We start from the raw sequence: 17,965 nt of genomic DNA, 5'->3' as shown, positions 1-17,965 counted from the left end.
TTATTATTATTATTATTATTATTATTATTATTATTATTATTATTATTATTATTAATAGACTCCAAAACAGATCAAGAGTAGCCTTGTTGTCTACTTTGAAAACACTTTGTTCCAAATTACAAGTAATTTTTTCCAGGTGTCCTATAAAACAGCTGGCAGGGCTGACTGTCGTTGCTGCTTTGTCTCTAGAAGCTCCCATAATAAGAGTCATCATGATTCAAAATTTCTAAAAGTTTAACAACTTTAAATTTTATGGAAAGTTTCTAATTGGTGATTGGTTTAGTGTTTGTGTGATGCTTCCCTTCAGGACTCAGTACTGGATTTCATTTGCTATCAAAACTTCAAACTTTTTCTAAAAGTAAAGATAAAAATTACAACGTAGATTAAGACATGATGCCACCATAAAAAGCACTTGTAATGCACCTCCTAAGTCTCTGTCCCGACTATCTCATATGCACTGGGCAGAAATCCTGAGTAAAAAATGTCTTATTTCTCCATATTTTAGTCATGTTCTCTCTGCAGCAATAAGTACGTAATGATTCCAGGATTAAGCAGGTGTAAAGTGGCTTTAAAAGTGCCACTCAGTGTGTTTTCATGAAGGCTGAAGAATTGACTATGGTAGTATTTTACACATTCTTTGTGAGCTATATGCAATAATGTCACAAAGGCCTGCAAAGGGGATGTATTGAACTGTTGAAGGTGATCCTCAAGTGCGACGTGAAGGATGGGATTGTGCTCAGTGGAATTCTAAATGCTTTCATTACCAAGAAGTACCTCAACAGGAGCTCCTATCTCACATCCTGATGAGTGTGTGTGTGATGAGTTATTGAGTGCCTAAGGACATTACTGCTTTGTACATTTGTCAGACTGCATTGGACAACAGTAATAGGGTCAAAATCACATCTGGATGTTTATGTTTTTTTTAAACCATATTCTGTTAAAATGCCCCAAATTAGTTTCTATATTTCCTTTAAGCACAGCACTGGTGGATCATAGGTTTGTTGTCTCCAGGTTTACAAAAAGTAGGAGTTGCAATGCCATATCCAGAAAAGTGAAACTGCATCCATGTCCTAGAGCCAGATCTGGGCTCAGCCTGCACAGTTTACACCAGCAACAATATGGTTTTGCTGCTCCTTAGATCCACGATCCACAGGGACAGACATTGGTACTGGGTGCTTGATGCCAGAAAAGGCAGGAACCTGGTCACAGATCAGTCATAGGAATGTTGTATTTTAATGACCATAAAGTGAACAGCAACCCTTCTCTAATCAAAATCTTGACAATATAAGTTTTATTTCTTCTTACTTTCCCTGCTGGCTTTTCGTGGCTTTAAAATATCTTTTTTCGGGCTAGTTTCCTACTAAAGTTATATCAGAACTGATAACTCAAGGACTCTGGTTACTGATGTGTTTTAAATGAGGCAGTGCAAGAATGGCTGTGAGACAAAAGAACACTTTGTAGGCATTGCAAGAGAAGAAAAACTGGGTCATCTCCTCACCCTCTCCCTATTATTATCTGTAAATAGACAAGAGGAGGATGAGTAACCTTCTCAGCAACATGCACATCCTGTCCACAAACACAGGAAAGCACAGCGTCTGTCAGCATCAGACCGATAGAGAGCATGTTGCTGTGACCCTCTCTCTTAAGGAGGGCTCTTCTTCAAGGTCTGCTGCTGCAAAAACATCCGCCTCCATGTAACCTATACACATGCACGCCCTCAACTCATGAAACTATGTACTCCCACCGACTGTACACAACCTTTCACTGTTTTTGGCAGCAAAGGAGAGACAATCCATCTCCCCGCCCCCTTTCTCTCCAAGTTCAAATATGATACGCAGTGCAAAGTGCCAGTCTCTGGGAACGTGATGACAAACAAAAAAAGATGTGGGGTGATAAAGGGATGCATGTGAGTGAGACAAAGTAGTGTTTCAGGATGCCACAGCCAAGTGCCCCTGAATGCATGCAAACACACACACACATTGGACGCTCTGTGGTCTCCTCTGTACCATAAACCTGCACAGAAGCACAAGATAAGTGTGTACTTTGCTTTCTTGAGCACTCCAATGGATCCCAAAGGTACAGCACACTGTCACAAAAATAGAACCAACGGGGGTTTGGTGCAGTGATAATCCCGTACACTTCAAACTACACGTAAACATTGTGTTGTGTCATAATATCATTTTATTCCCAGAGGGCTACTTCAGCTGAACCTGTGCTTGTAACAAGATATCCTGTGGACAATCAGGGAACGCGATGATGCACGGGGTGCATGCAAAATCCATGCCAACGACCCAGAGGAGGCATGCCCAGCTCTATTTTGCTCATTTTTCAGTATTATAGTCAAAATGTGTATGTTAACAAGAGGAAGGGGTGCAGGCTCTATAAAAGATGGGGAGGGGGGAGAAACCATTTGAGCTGAGGCACAGCGATAACACACATGTACACATGCAGGCGGAACATTAAAAAGCAAATCATTTAACTCTTTTTGTCATAAAGACAAGACCGAGTGCAGCAATAATGTAATTAAATCATGATGTGTAATGTAAGTGTTTTGTGTTACAGATACAGAGACTTTGGAGCTAGATATTTTCTTCAGGAGATGAATTTAAATAGTTCACGCATTCAGCTGGTGCACGTCAGCCGAATGCGTGAACTATTTGTTAATGGTTTTGCAATATCATTTTTTCCAGGCATAAGCAAATAAAGCTTTTAAAAAAAAACATTCATAAAGACTTTTTTCATTTAAAAAAAACCCAGCATCGTACTCCAGCAGGACAATACACTTACAAAAAAAAAAAAAAAGGGGGGGGGGTTAGAGAACCAAAGCACTGACTCAAAACAAGAGGACACTTTCAGAGGTCTTGTGGAGTCCATGCCCCAGTGGGTCAGGACTTTTTTGTTAAAACAACACATCATTAGGGAGGCGACTTTGATGTTACCGCTTATTGATGTAAACTGATCACAGTGACAGACCAACAGCAGCAACAATCCTATTGAAATTTAACCAGAAAATTCACAGTATAAAAACTACATTAAATATTTATAAATACACTTCTAGCTGTAGAATAATGGAGCCCTCAGCAATTCATAAAGTCAAAGACGTTCATTATTAAATTAAACCTCCTTGACCCTCCTCCCTTTTCTCACAATTTCAGCCTTGTTTTCCTTTTAACATAGTCTGTGGCCTTTATTAATGATGACGATAATCCTGCTGAGATAGAAACTGAAAAACTGAGACATAAAACTTGTTTCATGTTTTTTTTTTAAGCTTTGCCTGATAAAAGGTGCCTGATTGGTTTTAGTCTCAGCGAACATCAATCGGACTCTTCTGAAGGCCTCTTTCATTAGACCCATCAGTCAGACACCTACTTCTCATCTTGAATACAGAGTAGGTTTTAGTGATGTTTATCGAATGTCAAATAATTCCTATTCTAAAGAAGACGACTAAGCAAAAGAGATTTCTTTCAGCTTTTTCTTCCAGCTTGCTCCCTTGAGCTTCACCGCAGGAGATCATCTGTTCCATCTAAGCTGATCCTCTGCATATCCTCCTTCACTGCATCCATGAATCTTGCTCTTTCCTATCAGTACTGCACATGTCCAAACCATTTCAACATCTCTTACTTTTCTCAACCTGAGCTGTCGCTCTGATGAACTAATTTTTTTTATCTTATCCATTCTGGTCACTTCCAATGAAAATTGAAATAGCATTATGTCCACAAACCATCATAGCAGGTCCCACTAACACCTTATAAACCTTCCCTTGCACTCTTGCTATTATCCTTCTGTCACAAATCAACTGACACTCATCTTCACCCGCTCCACCCTGCCTGCACTCTCTCCTTCACCTGTCTAGTGGACTGTCTGTAGGAAGAATGATGCCAGTAACTTAAACTTATGTACCCTCACTAACTCTACTCTTTGCATCCTCACTGTCACATGCATGTATTGTGTCTTACTTCTACTGGCTTTCATTCCTCATCTCTCCAGAGCATACCTCCACCTCTCCAGGCTTTCTTTCACCTTCTCCCTACAGGTCATAATGTCATCTACACACATCAGAGTCCACAGAGAATCTTGGCTGACCCCACCAGTCAACCTGTCCATCACCACTACAAATTAGAAGGAGCTCAGAGCCAATCCCAGATGTATTCCCACCACCATCTTGACCCACCTGTTACTCCTACCACTGTCTCCATGCATATACAGTACCACAGTTCCTCTCTTGGCACGTTATCATACGCTTTGTCTAGATCCACAAAGAGTGGATTGCAGCTCTTTCTGACCTTCTCTGTATTCTCCATCAACACTGTGAAAGCAAACATCACACCTGTAGATTTCTCTTAGTATGAAACCGTACTGCTCTATCCTTAACCATACTAACCTACTGCACATCATCTCTAGCTCGATCTCTTTGCATAGTCAATCCATACAAGTTCTTCTCTCCTTCCTTAGTGTCCAGCCTCACATACAACTCACAACAAGCCTTTTCTGTTGCCTTTAGTGCCTCACTTTATTCCTGCCGACTATTTTCAACTCTCAGACTATCCCATTTTTTCTCTGCCAAGCGCATCCTTTAAAAATAGACGTCTTTCAGCCGTCTGTCATTTATAGCATTAAGATGTCAGGTCATGGTCGGTCTACTCCAGTACTGTTTTGGTACAGATTATGTCTGGCTGTGCAGAGTGGACACAATCAAGATTGTAATTTCAGCTAATGGCACCTCACTTTCATCAAGTCTCATAAAACATCTGGTGAAATGCATTTTTAAACTGCTGTTTTTGCCAGGGAAATGAGCACTGTCACACACTGATGCACCCATTTAAAATCAGCCACCTACTTCTACTGACACACAAACACTGTGACTGTCACTGTGGCCTTTTATGGTCTCTTCTTCACTAATTACTGCTCTATAAAATGTACAAGTCAAGTCAGGTGGTTTCTCTTGCGACCCGTTTTCTTTCACATAACAGTTCAGTTACAGGTACAGAGAATCATTCCTCATTTGAGTGATTTTCATGCAGGTCAAACAAATCCTTATGTGGCAGTGTAGAAGTTTATAAAGTCTACCAGCTCCTGTGCAACAGCACACTCGAAGCAGGACTCCAAAATTGGCAGCCATATTGATGTGCATCCAGTCATTTATTTGTGCCATTATTTTTGAAGCATCATCTAAAATAACTACAGAGTTACCAGCCAAACCTGATTAAAAGAAAAAATAGAACTCGCCCATAAATTTCAGTTTTCTGATTTTCTTAATGTCATCTCTCTTTCTTTTAATATCTCAGGTTTTTTAGCTGAGCCAAGAGGGTATTTGATGGAAAATGACGTGTCAAAAACATTGTAAAGGAACTCACTCTTTCACCCTCCTAGCATTCAACAACCATGAAGCAACAGCTCAGTTTTTCTGGCTATGTGGTTTGGATATGCAGACCAAAACTTTAAATCATCTCCTATAAACCAAACGTCCATGCCAACGTAATCCTACCCAGAAACAAGACCACAGATCCAGTGCACTGTGTGTCATTTACAGTCACATTTAAGTGCAAAGTACTTCATAGTATTTCAACATTTACTGGTTTCACATGATTTAAGATAAGATAAGATAAGATAACCTTTATTAGTCCCACACGTGGGAAATTTGTTTTGTCACAGCAGGAAGTGGACAGTGCAAAAGTTATGAGGCAAAAATTAGAATACAATAAGAATAAATACAGTACACAGCTGTACAGAATAGAATAAAATAAAATAAATATACAATAAGATAAAAATAGAATACAAATACAAATACTATATACAACTGAGTAAAAATACAACGATGACAGAAAGGATTATTGCACTTAGTATTATTGCATATGTATGGATGTGTGTGCTTGATCAGTTAAAGTCTTTATTATGGAGTCTGACAGCAGTGGGGAGGAAAGACCTGCGAAATCTCTCCGTCCCACACCGTGGGTGCCGCAGTCTCCCACTGAAGGAGCTGCTCAGTGCTGTCACAGTCTGCTGCATGGGGTGGGAGATGTTGTCCAACAGGGATGACAGCTTAGCTGCCATTCTCCTGTCACTCACCACCTCCACTGGGTCCAGAGGGCATCCTAGAACAGAGCTGGCCCTTCGGATCACCCTGTTCAGTCTCTTCCTGTCCCCAGCAGAGATGCTGCCGCCCCAGCAGACCACGCCATAAAAGATAGCAGAAGCCACCACAGAGTCATAGAATTTCTTCAGGAGTGGGCCCTCCACTCCAAACGACCTGAGTCTCCGCAGCAGGTACAGCCTGCTCTGCCCTTTCCTGTAGAGGGCGTCTGAGTTATGAGTCCAGTCCAGTCTATTGTTCAGATGAACACCAAGGTACCTGTAGCTGTCCACAGCCTCAATGTCCATACCTTGGATGTTCAGTGGTTGCAGTGGAGAATGCTTGTGCCTGCGGAAGTCTACCACCAGTTCCTTGGTTTTACTGGCGTTGATCTGGAGGTAGTTCAGCTGGCACCAGTCCACAAAGTCTTGGGTCAGACCTCTGTACTCCTTGTCGTCCCCATCAGTGATGAGGCCGACTATTGCAGAGTCATCAGAGAACTTCTGCAGGAAGCACTGGGTGGAATTGTGGGAGAAGTCTGCAGTGTAGATGGTGAAGAGGAACGGAGCCAGAACCGTTCCCTGTGGGGCCCCCGTACTGCAGACGACCCTGTCCGACACACAGCCCTGAGTCCTCACATACTGTGGTCGGTCGGTGAGGTAGTCCAGGATCCAGGTAGTGAGGTGATGGTCCACTCCAGAGTTCACCAGCTTGTCCTTTAGAACCGAAGACGGTAAGTAGTAACCAAGTGCACTTCATTGGTCATCAGCAGGTGGGAACACTTTTGTAAAGGCAGACGTTTTGGCCATTTGCTGTTCTGGAGCATGTTTGTGTTAACACAATGCCACAGTCTTCCCAGGAGTGGCCATCCAAGCAAATTCACTCCAAGATCAAACAATTTAATGCTCAGAGAAACAGCAAAAAGCTCAAGAGCCACTCAAACTCTATAGGTCAGCGGTCTCCAACCCTTTTTGCGCCACGGACCGGTTTATGCCCGACAATATTTTCACGGACCGGCCTTTAAGGTGTCGCGGATAAATACGACAAAATAAAACTAGTGCCGGTACCGAAAAAAAGAAGATTTATTCATAACACACGTGAAAAGACCCAGGGAAACAGAGTAAACGATAAAAACGATAACAAAATAACGCTAAAAACTGATTAAAAACCCTGAAAACTATACATTTCACACCTGAGCCTCAACTCTCGCGGCCCGGTACCAAACGACTCACGGACCGGTACCGGTCCGAGGCCCGGGGGTTGGGTACCGCTGCTCTAGAGGCCTCTGTTAGCATGGTAAATGTTAAAGTTCATGATGCCACAATTAGTGAAAGGCTGAACAAGTACGATTTGTTTGGAAGGGTTGCCAGAAGAAAGTGTTTGCTCTCTAAACAGAACAATGGAGCACAGCTTGTGTTTGCAGAGTTGCATCTAACCACAAGACTTTTGGAAAAATGTCCTCGCAACAGACACGACCAAAAGGGAGATGTCCAGCCATAATGCACAGCACATATGGTAAAAAATAAATAACATATCATACCAACTGTCAGCATGGTGGTGGAGGGGTGATGGCTTGGGCTTGCTTTGCAGCCACAGGACCTGGGCACCTTGCAGTCATTATAATATTGAAGAGTTCATGCCAGACCATTCAATGATTCATTCAATGATTCATTCAATGATGCGAAAGACAAAAGCAAGAATGAATCAAGTTGTTGCAATGGCCAGTCAAAGTCCAGACATCAACCTGACTGAAATGCTGCGGCGTGACCTTCAGCGAGCTGCGCATAAACAAATGCTTGCAATCTTCAATGAACTGTGAGCGATAAAAATTATTTCCTGTACGAGTTTATCAAGTTATTGCTGATAAAGGTGGGTCTACAAGCTACTGAGTCACTGGAAAAAACATTTTTCACAGCAAGCTATGGTCACTTACACATTCATCACGGGATATTTTTTCATTTAAAAAAGCAAGGGAAGGTAAAGATTATGATTAATAATGATTATGTTGTTGAAAAGATGGATTATCATAGACTTGCCTATTAGGAAATTGGTGTAGGATGTTGGGTCAGATTTATCTCATAATCTGCAACATTTCACTCGCACATTAACAGTGGAAGGCCGAAATAATTTATACTGCAGGTTATTTTAATATTACACCATTTAGAAGCAAGCAGACCTCTCATCCCTCTTTTTTTTTAAATAAATCTGCTTCAGCCTATTTTTTCACATCTTTCTTCTTTACTTTCATTTTGAAGTTCCTGGAACAAGAACATCCCATGGCCATTAAAAACATTTATTTTATATGTTGCAACAACAGATGGCCAACTCATTTAATCTTTGCTGCACTCATTTAATGTTCCCACAGAACAAGCCTGTAAATCATTTATAGTCCCAAAATCAAAACCAAGACCACAGCATTACATTAGATTTTGTAGATATAATATCTGGCAGTGGAGTTTTTGCTTCAGAGAAATTCAGTTTTGTTTCTGTCCTCTTTGAAAAATATCTGACATCATCTTGTGGCATAAATATGTACAAGAGAACAAGTTTTGGTCTTCATACTGGGAGTTTGAGCTAAGCTTCCCTTATCACTTAATCCCAAGGACTAACGATAAGAGTCAGTATTTAGTGCCTCGTTCTCTGCTCAGCTACAAAGTATTTTCCTTTTCTGGTCATTTTTCCTCCACACAGCTTGTGTGACGCAAATGTAGGAGGGATGGCGTAAACTGTTATCTTTTTTTTCTTGATTCATGCACAACTAGTACATGTAGATAATACAAATCTAGTTGATACTCGTAGTACTCATACATACTGATGGTCCCACACTCATTCTGTTCCCACAAACACATATCTATGCACAGCATACCTCACTGATGCACTGGTGTTGATAGGGTACCAGGTGGTGCTGAAATAAGTGCTACTTGACTACATTTTTCTGCTGAATTATGGCAATGATTGCATTGTCTCAGGCTCGCCACTGTTTCTCACAGTACTGCCTGTTTAATAATTTTCAACCAGTCTTCCAGGCAGTGGACTGTGGGTCAGTTAAAAGGGGAAAAATGAAAAAGAAATCTTTAAAGGACTGCAAATAACTCATAGAACCACCTCCAGCAGCAATAGCTTGAAGTAATCACTTTCTGTATGACTTTATTGTACAGAAAGTGATTTTTCAGATAACTGTGGAAGAATTTTGAACAAAATTATCTTCTTTATATCGATAATTTAGTTCATTGAGGTTTGGATCATTGCGACACCTTGATTTTTCTCTTTCAGCCATTCTGTTATAACATTGTCCTGTTGCATGACCCCACCTGATATCGTGGTTGACTCAATAACTGCAAAGTGCTCAGGTCCTTTGGCTCCAAAACTAGCCCAAATCATGAGGATTTGGTACTGATATGCTATTTGCTTTTCACCAGAGTGCCTCTGAGTCCAAACAACTTGATCAAATTATTTCTGTAACAGTACATGAGCCTTCCACACCATATTTAGCCTAGCTGGAGTCTGCTTCTCGTGCACAGTAATAAAACAGTGTATAGTCATCTTGTTCCACCAGATAAAGTAATACCCAGACAAAAATCATCACAGAAAAAGCTGTTTTGCATGTTAATTTGGGAATCAGAAACCTGCGGTCAGCTTCTCTTTGGGGGGAAAAAAGTAATTGTGGTACCAGTTGTGAAAAGCTGGCTGTGAGTAGTTTTCTTTATAAGGATGGTGAAATTATAGCAGTATGTTCCTGATGTGTTTGAAATCAAACCAAACTACGACAAGCTGGACCGTCAGTTATAATTAGCAAAGCATATTTTGCTGCACTGCTGTTGGCTTTGTTTTCATCGTCTGCACAACAGCTACCATCCAGAATGGGACATCATCATCATCATCTGTTTTTGGAAGACAACACCAACTGCAAAGCTTATTGTATAGTTTTCACACAGACACAGTGTCTTTCCTGGGGGTTAAAGTGCTCCCACATGCATTTATTGTGATAAACAGGAAAATACAAAACAAAAACATCTGTACATTCATAAAGGCAAATTAACAACCTAACAACGACAGTAATTTAGAATAAAATAAGTAGTGGGGGTTAGAAAACTGCTACAGAGAAAAGACATCTTCATCCTGAAGCCAGCATCCAAAGCCCTTGGGGCTTCTCGGCAGGAGGAGCAGAGTGTATGTAGATATGAGTGTTTTTCTGTTCTTGGCTCTGGAGCAGCAGGAGTATATGAGGGTGGATGAGCACAAAACCAGGCACAAACAAAAGCTTAAAACGACAGGCTGCTATAGGGGATCCTGAAAAATGAAGGAAAACCAAATTAAATAAAGGATTAAGTTGATTAAAACAGACTTAATGTAACAATTAGAGAACCAATTTGGAAAGGCTTAGAAAGTCCAAATGTTGTCATGAATGTTTAAAAAAACAAAAACAAAGACACCACAGAAAATTGACGTTTTGAGCCAAATTCCTCTAACCAACCTGATTTGTTATCATCTTTATTGTTTTGAGGTCTTCTCCAATACCCAATCAATGACCTGCAACAGAAAAATGTGATTATAAATGTGTGACTTGAAAAACTAAACCAGAGAGACGCTAATGTTTGTAGCATTACCTGCTTAACATTGCTGCTTGCTGCCTTCCTCATCTCATCATGCAGACCCCGAGATGTCTTCAGATCCTGGGAACAAACATCAACAAAGCTCAGTATCAGATCATTTCCAGCTGGTGGATTAAAAGCTGTATTTTTCTGAGTTCATAATACCATTAATTTTGATAGGATCTCCAACACCACTGGCTGAAATGTAGCCTCAAACCATGACAGAGCTTTCTCTGTGCTGTAAACACTCACTTTTGGATCTCTCTCCTGACCTCCTCTGTACATATTTGTAGATGAATTGACCCAAAATGTCTAGTTTGGATTCTTCACTCCGTTGCCACTGATTTTCAGTCCTGTTCTTGTGTGATTTGGAATACCTCAGCCTTTTCTCCCTTTGTTATGAATGGCTTTCTCGACAGGCAGCCTTCCACTGAGACCATTTCTGATGAGGCTTCAGTGAACAGTAGATGGATCAACTGAAGGGCCAGATGCATCTGTTAGGTCTTTTCTGGATTCGTTTCTTGTTTCTTAATGAGATGTCTTGGAGAACCTGTTTTAGGTCTCTTCTTTTGTACTCCACTTGCTAAGTTTCCTCAGGTTTTTTAAAGGACAGTAAGACATGTCGAGATATGCCATATTTTCAGCCAATAGCTCTTTAGGAATCAGCTTGTTAGTGCAAAAATAATATTTTATGCCTGTCAAACTGTGCTCTCTTTGGCATTTTGCTCTTTTTTTAGATTCAAGTAAAGAAATGGGAACACATTACGTGTTTGTGACAGGCTGCTAGTAACAAAGTATTTAAAAATACAATTTAAAATTGATTCTTTGTCAAGTTTTCTGTTATATGTAGACAACACTTGTTCATCCATCAAGTCAGGGGATTTTCTTTGACGCTTGAATGATTCATAGGTCAGTGTGAAGTGGCTTAACAAACAAAAAACATTCCTCTGAAAATCATCAGAAAGCACTGGACTGAAAGTGAGTGAAAAAGCAGCCAAATGGCGAAAGAAAACCTTTGAAAGCCTGGAGAATTATTGCTTTAAGAAAAACTGGCAGCTCGAGACTTTTACACAGCACTGTAAACTTAGGTTCCCTGTAGTGTCTTAGAAAAAGGCAGAAAATCTTGAAATTAACATCGATTTATAGCTATTTAAGTAAAGGATCTGAGTACACTGTGAAACAAAACCAGATGATTAAGAAACACAAGGAAGCACAAAGAAATTAAAAAGTGAGTAGTGGGAAAAAAGGCTTTTTTTAAAGGTTCCAGTTGCTGGCATAGTAAGAAGGATACAGAAGGATACAAAACAAAACACAAGTCCTGGAATCATAGAGTAATACAAATAATGAAAGTGTCAAACAAAAGCACAACACTGACTCTGAGAGGGCAGTAAAAAGACAAACCTTGAGATAAAATTTCGAGATATCAAACAGTCTTTTGCTGCAAGCCTCAAAGCAATCATGCTCAGCAGTGATCCCATGGTGTTTGAGTGTTTTAGCTACTACCTCCTGCAACATCTGAGGACACAGACAGACAAGATAGACACACTTTTGTATTAGTACAAGCAAAAACATTAAATCTAGTTCTGTTTATTCCCTAACCACCTAACGCAAGCCTGGTTCAGAGAAACTAAATTTAGCACAGCTCCCTTTTTAGAAAACCGAGGGATGTCAAAATGTCTCGACTTTGGGGGACGTCCTTACATGAAAACGCACGATTTTACATTCGCAGCATGGAGGAGCAAACATACAAATATTTCACCGCTAATTGCGACAGGATGAAGAAAAAAAAAAATGAAACAAACAGATCCTGCCTTTAATCTTGTCACAACAACTGTTCTGAGTAAACACCATAAATTATTGTGAGAAATCATTGGTACCATTCAGTCTCACGAGAGGAGTAGAAAGACAGCTTTTAATCTCTGTCCTGAATAAACTGCTATCATTATTTTTCAATAGGACCAACTGTTCTTTCCTATGCTTGGGTTTGGATGATAAGTGTGTTTGCATAGTAATCAGAATTAGAACAAGTCAAGGTCAGATTGCTTGCTGTAGGTGGAACAAACTAAACTGGGAAGAGGTAGGTGTGCGTGTTCAATTGTATATGTGCATGTGTCCATTAATGTGTTATGGTGTCTGCATGCTGCACATAGAAGTAAAAGATGAGAGAGAAAAATGTGTCTGTGTGTGTGTGTGAAAATGTAGGCAGCAGGTGATACGATAACAGTATTGTTGTTAAAGTGGTTCTGCCGCAACATTGTGATGCAGCCCACACATTCGCCAGGTGGCAATTAGGCGAATTGCATATTTACTTAAGATTTTTGTACAAGTAAAAAAAATGGGTTTATTGCTAAATGAGTCGATATTACAGGAAAATTGCGGCTTATTAAGGTAAGCTCTGCTCATTAAAACTTGGCAGCAGACTTGAAATGCACAAACAAGTCTATGGTTACATTTCCTGTCTGGGTTACATCATTTTTTTGTCATCATTATTAGCACAAATGCTTTAAGAAATATTCTGTTTAAAAAAATGTAAAAGTAAATATATATTTTATTGTTTTATAAGAATAAAAATAAGATGCACAAATCCTCTCACCCTGTTATGTTTCTGGGAGCGTGACTCTTTGGCAAGTTTGTCCTCGCTGTGTCCTTGATGCGTCTTCTGCTGTTGACATTTAGGTCTGTCAACACAAGCGAGAGTCGCCAAGCCTGAAAAGAAGTGCAAATAAGAGAAATTATTAAACAATAAGGCACTAAAGTCAACACAGTAAAAGTCATATAGTGAAAATAAAATAGAGGAAATAAGTCAATAACAAAGAACAACAGGTATAGGAACCTGTTGAACCAATATAGTTAACTTAAACTATATGTTAAAAAATTTATTTAATTAACTGCAAAGAAAATTTGACTTGTGAAAAAAAATTAAAATTAATAAGCGATTTTGTGAACCTAAAGAAAATAAAAATATACAGGAAATATCCTTAGTTTTGGTATCTCTTAGTTTACTAAAACTTTTATTACAGCTTACCTGATGAGGCATTGATGGATGTGTTTATTAAAACCTTGGACGTCTACAACACTGTGAGTCAACTGCTTTTAAGAACCTCTGTGTTTTTATTGTATCACCTGTACTGATGTTCCTATATTTGGTCTCTGACGTATGCCCTTCGCATACTAATAAAACATAATAACTTAAATAATAATTACAAAAACTAAAATTAACACAAACTATCAAAAACTACACTAAAACTTAACATTTTCGAACAATAAAATCAAATGAAATAAAAACAAAACCAATTAGAAAATACAAAACTATAAAGTGAATGAAAGAAACAAGTATGCACATAGATAATAAAGATGAAGTGCTACCATACAGCACAGTAAATAAACTGATTCTATTAATTCTATTAATTTGCTAGAGCCCTACCACATTAACCCACCTTTACAGCTATGTATAATTCCCACAATAACATTATCCAACAGTAACCAAAGCACAGGTTAGAAAAAAGTTTAAACAGCCATGTAAGTTTGCTGGGCCAATAAGTCTTAGATAACATTAGATCTAAAAAGTTAAGATCTTTTACAGGTGTGGTCACTTTTAGCCGGATCTTCTTTCCATGAGCAAGAACAACACTGCTAATATTAACATAAATGGACTGGTACTTATTAGATCTAAAAAGTTAAGATCTTTTACAGGTGTGGTCACTTTTAGCCGGATCTTCTTTCCATGAGCAAGAACAACACTGCTAATATTAACATAAATGGACTGGTACTTATATAACACAAAGTGTTTTCTTGTTAGTCTCCTTCATACAAGTGCTTTTTTCCTATGGCTAAGCATATTTAAACGCATATTCCATCAGGGGCAACTCAGGGTTCAGGATCTTGGCCAAGAACACTGGGAAAAGCACGCAGGTTGGAGAAGCCAGAGATCAAACCACCGACCTTCCGATTAGTAGGCGACACTGAATGTTAATTTAACCGACTCATCTGATCCTAACACAGTCCCAAGTGTTCCCTCCCATGCGAGAGTCACTTTTTTCGCTTTACCTGATGTCGGTCTTGTGGCTGAAGAGGAGGAACTGTTTACAGAGGAGGTGGACTGCGACCTGCTTGGTTGTCGTCGTAGAGACCTAATGGCAGGATGTGTCCCGCTGCTGCTGCTACTCTGAGAACAGAGGGAGTCACTGCTCTCGGACTTTGCCAGCCTGGATCAATCAGACAGATGGATAAAAACTCTTTAAAGCTCCTCGTCATCCATCCTTAATTTTATAATATCACCACGTAGCTGCAAACCAGGAGGGACATATATCATCATACCTCTTGTGAGGATAGCCTCCAACAATGTCTGCTTCCCAGGACCTGCGCTTGAGTCGTGCTACATCATTGTTCTGCAGAGTCTCGCCATCAGGCACGCTTCCTGGTTCTGACATCACAGCTGGTGAGGGAGCGGGGCTGAGGGCAAAGGGGAGGGCGCACGGTTCCTTGGAGCAGGTGGTTTGGGTCTCATACCGAATCAGACGAGATTGGAGCCGTACAAAGGCCTGGTCTCGATCTAAAGACCGCTGGTTATCCAGACAGAACCTACACGAAGAAAAAAATTATTTATAAAAAGTAAATCTCATAAAAAGAAGCGTTCACAGTTTTAAAATAGCTGAACAGTCAATATACTTTAGAGAAACTTACTCTATGCCGTGATAATGGGAGGCTGAGGCTTTGCTGAAAGGCAGTTTGCTGACTCTCCTGGGAGAAAGGTCTTGTGACAACTGGAAGGCATTGTTACTGGAAAAAAAAGCAAAGAGCATGAATGCGAGTCATAGTCAGAAAGACAAAAAGAGAGATAAACTGTTATTTGTCTTGCTTCTCAATTTAATATCGTCTTCATTAAACCACATGAACAAGTCTGCCTCTCTACACACAGAGTTTGGTCTGACAGCCTTTATTAACACTAACTCCTTACTGCTCCAGTATTTTTTAACTCAGCTCAATAATCTTCCTCCAAGGGTTGTAAGCTCACTGTAGAAGGTTAATGATTATAATCAAATCCTAATTATGGCTTCGTTTAGTGTGTGTCATGTAGATCCATCCCAGGAATAAATACATATAACTGGAGCAGATGCCAGGCTACAGTGCGTGTATGTGTTTCAGCTGTAAATCTGAAAATCTGCCAAAGAAACAAAAACTATAGTGTGTTCATATTTATGAATTTAACAGCTTAGTGCAGTGAAACTGGTGAGGTGCTATTTGAAATCTGAAAAATGATCCCACCTTCTGTTAATGGCCAGCGGCTGTAGCTCCCCCGCAGGCAGACCATCAGACGTGAAGTGTTTCAGAAGTTCTTTGGCATCAAGTAAAGTAGAAGAGCCTCTCTGGCCATCTTTAGGACCCAGCAGACTGTCACTAGAGCCTGGACCTAACAGACCAAATCTAAGGCACAGTCAACAGAACATAATAAAATGAGAAGATCAGACATTTTAACAGTTCAGAGTGAGCCATATACGGAGATCCCATCCCTTATACCTTCTCTTCTGGCGTCTCTTCTGCAAGTTTTCCACATTGTGCAGGACACTTCTCTCAGGCCAGTCAGACGGCAGCTGAGAAATGATCTGAAAACCTAAAACGAACACAACAAGCCATCCTGTTTACATCAATTCAATTGAAAACATCCATCATTAGGGAGGCGTTTTAAGATTATTTTTAAGAGTGGTTTTATGGCACACAATAATGGACACAAAGATACACGCTTCTCCTACTTTACCAGCAAGATTTGAATAGAGGTCAGCTGCTAGACTTGGAATCAGATGCTATAGAAGTGTTTGTCTCTGCTCAACCCAGAAGTGAGAGCACACAGTAGTAAGAAGCAGGCGTTATCCATCACTTTCAAATGTTGATGAATGAGCATTCACTGCTCTTAATAGAGAATAAAGTTGGCGTTGCAGGAAAAAACAAATCAGTAACATTACACAGGCGTTTATACACTCACCAGCCACTTTATCAGGTATTAGGATGCTAGAATGGGGTTGGACTCCCTTTTGCTTTCAGAAATGCTTTAATTCTTCCTGGCATAGATTCAACAAGGTGCTGGAAACATTCCTCACAGACCAGACAGTTACTGCAAGTTTATCAGCTACACATACATGATGCAAATGTTTGTGTTGGAAAATCCGAGCATGTCAGCGATTCAGAAATACTCAGACCAGCCTATCGGACACCAACTAATACCGCTTTCAAAGTCACTTAAATCACCTTTCCCCCTCATTCTGATGCTCAGTTTAAACGTCATCAGTTTATCTTGACCTGTATGTTTTGCTTAGTGCATGACTGCAGTGAATTGCTGCCACTGATTAGATGTTTGCATTAACCTAATAAAGGGTATATTAGATGAACTAACTACATAACATAAGCGTTCTCCAAAATCATCAGCTTTTACAACATTAATAATTAAACCTACAGTGCCCTTTGTCACTAAATACACAATGGACTGGATATGATAAGTAAACTTTCATTTGATGCTAGTTAACACACTAAACTCTTGGCAGTCGGGTCTCGGAACAGATCAGTTCTGAGGATCCAAAATAAAAGCAGCTCAGCTTTTTTCTGTGCGGACAGGACTGCATGTTATATCAAGACGGACAGAAATGTGATACATGTGGATACAGCAGGTTCTCTGACGAGATACGGGTGTTTCATGCAAAGTGATAGCCTAAGTGTGTTGTATGTATAAACCTAAGCCTTCTGGTAGCACTTTGACAACCCACACAAAGTCATTCACTCCTTTAGGCGATGTAGACACACAAACAGAGCAGACGTATCTAATGGATTGAAGGAAAGGACATTCCTATCCCCAAAAAATAAGGATCACAAGCAAAACAGAGTGAATTGCACTTAAGACTGTCTACACCACCACCATATCATCTCTTGTGATTCTGAACCTTCCTGGTTCCACTTAACAAAATTCAAGATTATGTCTGTGCAATGCCCAGGACCACTAAAGCAGGGGTGGGGGAACTCCTCAAGGGCCGGTGTCCAGGTTTTAAATGTGTCCTTGATCCAACACAGCTGATTTAAATGGCTAAATTACATCGTTAGCGTGTCTTGAAGTTCTCCAGAGGCCTGGTAATGAGCTAATCATTTGATTCAGGTGTGTTGAGCCAGGTGATATCTAAAACCTGCAGGACACACTCCTTGAGGCCTTGAGTTCCCCAACCCGCACTAAAGTGAAATATATGGTAAAATATCAAATTCAGAAAATACACTTTAATATGAAGGCCATGCTGTTTTAATGAAGTAGTGGCAGTTCTGCTGC

General features: G+C 40.1%; 1 protein-coding gene across 1 annotated transcript in view; it reads right to left on the bottom strand.

The window, feature by feature from the left end:
- Nucleotides 1-10,015: 10,015 nt before the first annotated feature.
- The window catches only part of mtbp (MDM2 binding protein), a 42,208-nt gene continuing 34,258 nt past the window's right edge, over nucleotides 10,016-17,965 (bottom strand). The window contains exons 15-24 of the mRNA XM_085422270.1: nucleotides 16,180-16,273; nucleotides 15,928-16,086; nucleotides 15,346-15,441; nucleotides 14,980-15,243; nucleotides 14,710-14,867; nucleotides 13,256-13,368; nucleotides 12,064-12,177; nucleotides 10,678-10,743; nucleotides 10,545-10,600; nucleotides 10,016-10,360 (exon numbers count right to left, since the gene is read on the bottom strand). Of these exons, the coding sequence (XP_085278396.1) occupies nucleotides 10,562-10,600; nucleotides 10,678-10,743; nucleotides 12,064-12,177; nucleotides 13,256-13,368; nucleotides 14,710-14,867; nucleotides 14,980-15,243; nucleotides 15,346-15,441; nucleotides 15,928-16,086; nucleotides 16,180-16,273 (1,103 nt within the window). The 3' untranslated portion in view covers nucleotides 10,016-10,360; nucleotides 10,545-10,561. The remainder of the gene's footprint in view (nucleotides 10,361-10,544; nucleotides 10,601-10,677; nucleotides 10,744-12,063; nucleotides 12,178-13,255; nucleotides 13,369-14,709; nucleotides 14,868-14,979; nucleotides 15,244-15,345; nucleotides 15,442-15,927; nucleotides 16,087-16,179; nucleotides 16,274-17,965) is intronic.

Source organism: Rhamphochromis longiceps, linkage group LG11 (genome assembly GCF_057381845.1).
Source record: "Rhamphochromis longiceps isolate RC_006_pf linkage group LG11, R_longiceps_female_GT1.1, whole genome shotgun sequence".
Classification (NCBI taxonomy): domain Eukaryota; kingdom Metazoa; phylum Chordata; class Actinopteri; order Cichliformes; family Cichlidae; genus Rhamphochromis; species Rhamphochromis longiceps.
The sequence above is the reverse complement of the archived record's forward strand: the minus strand, read 5'-3'. Positions and strand labels throughout refer to the sequence as shown.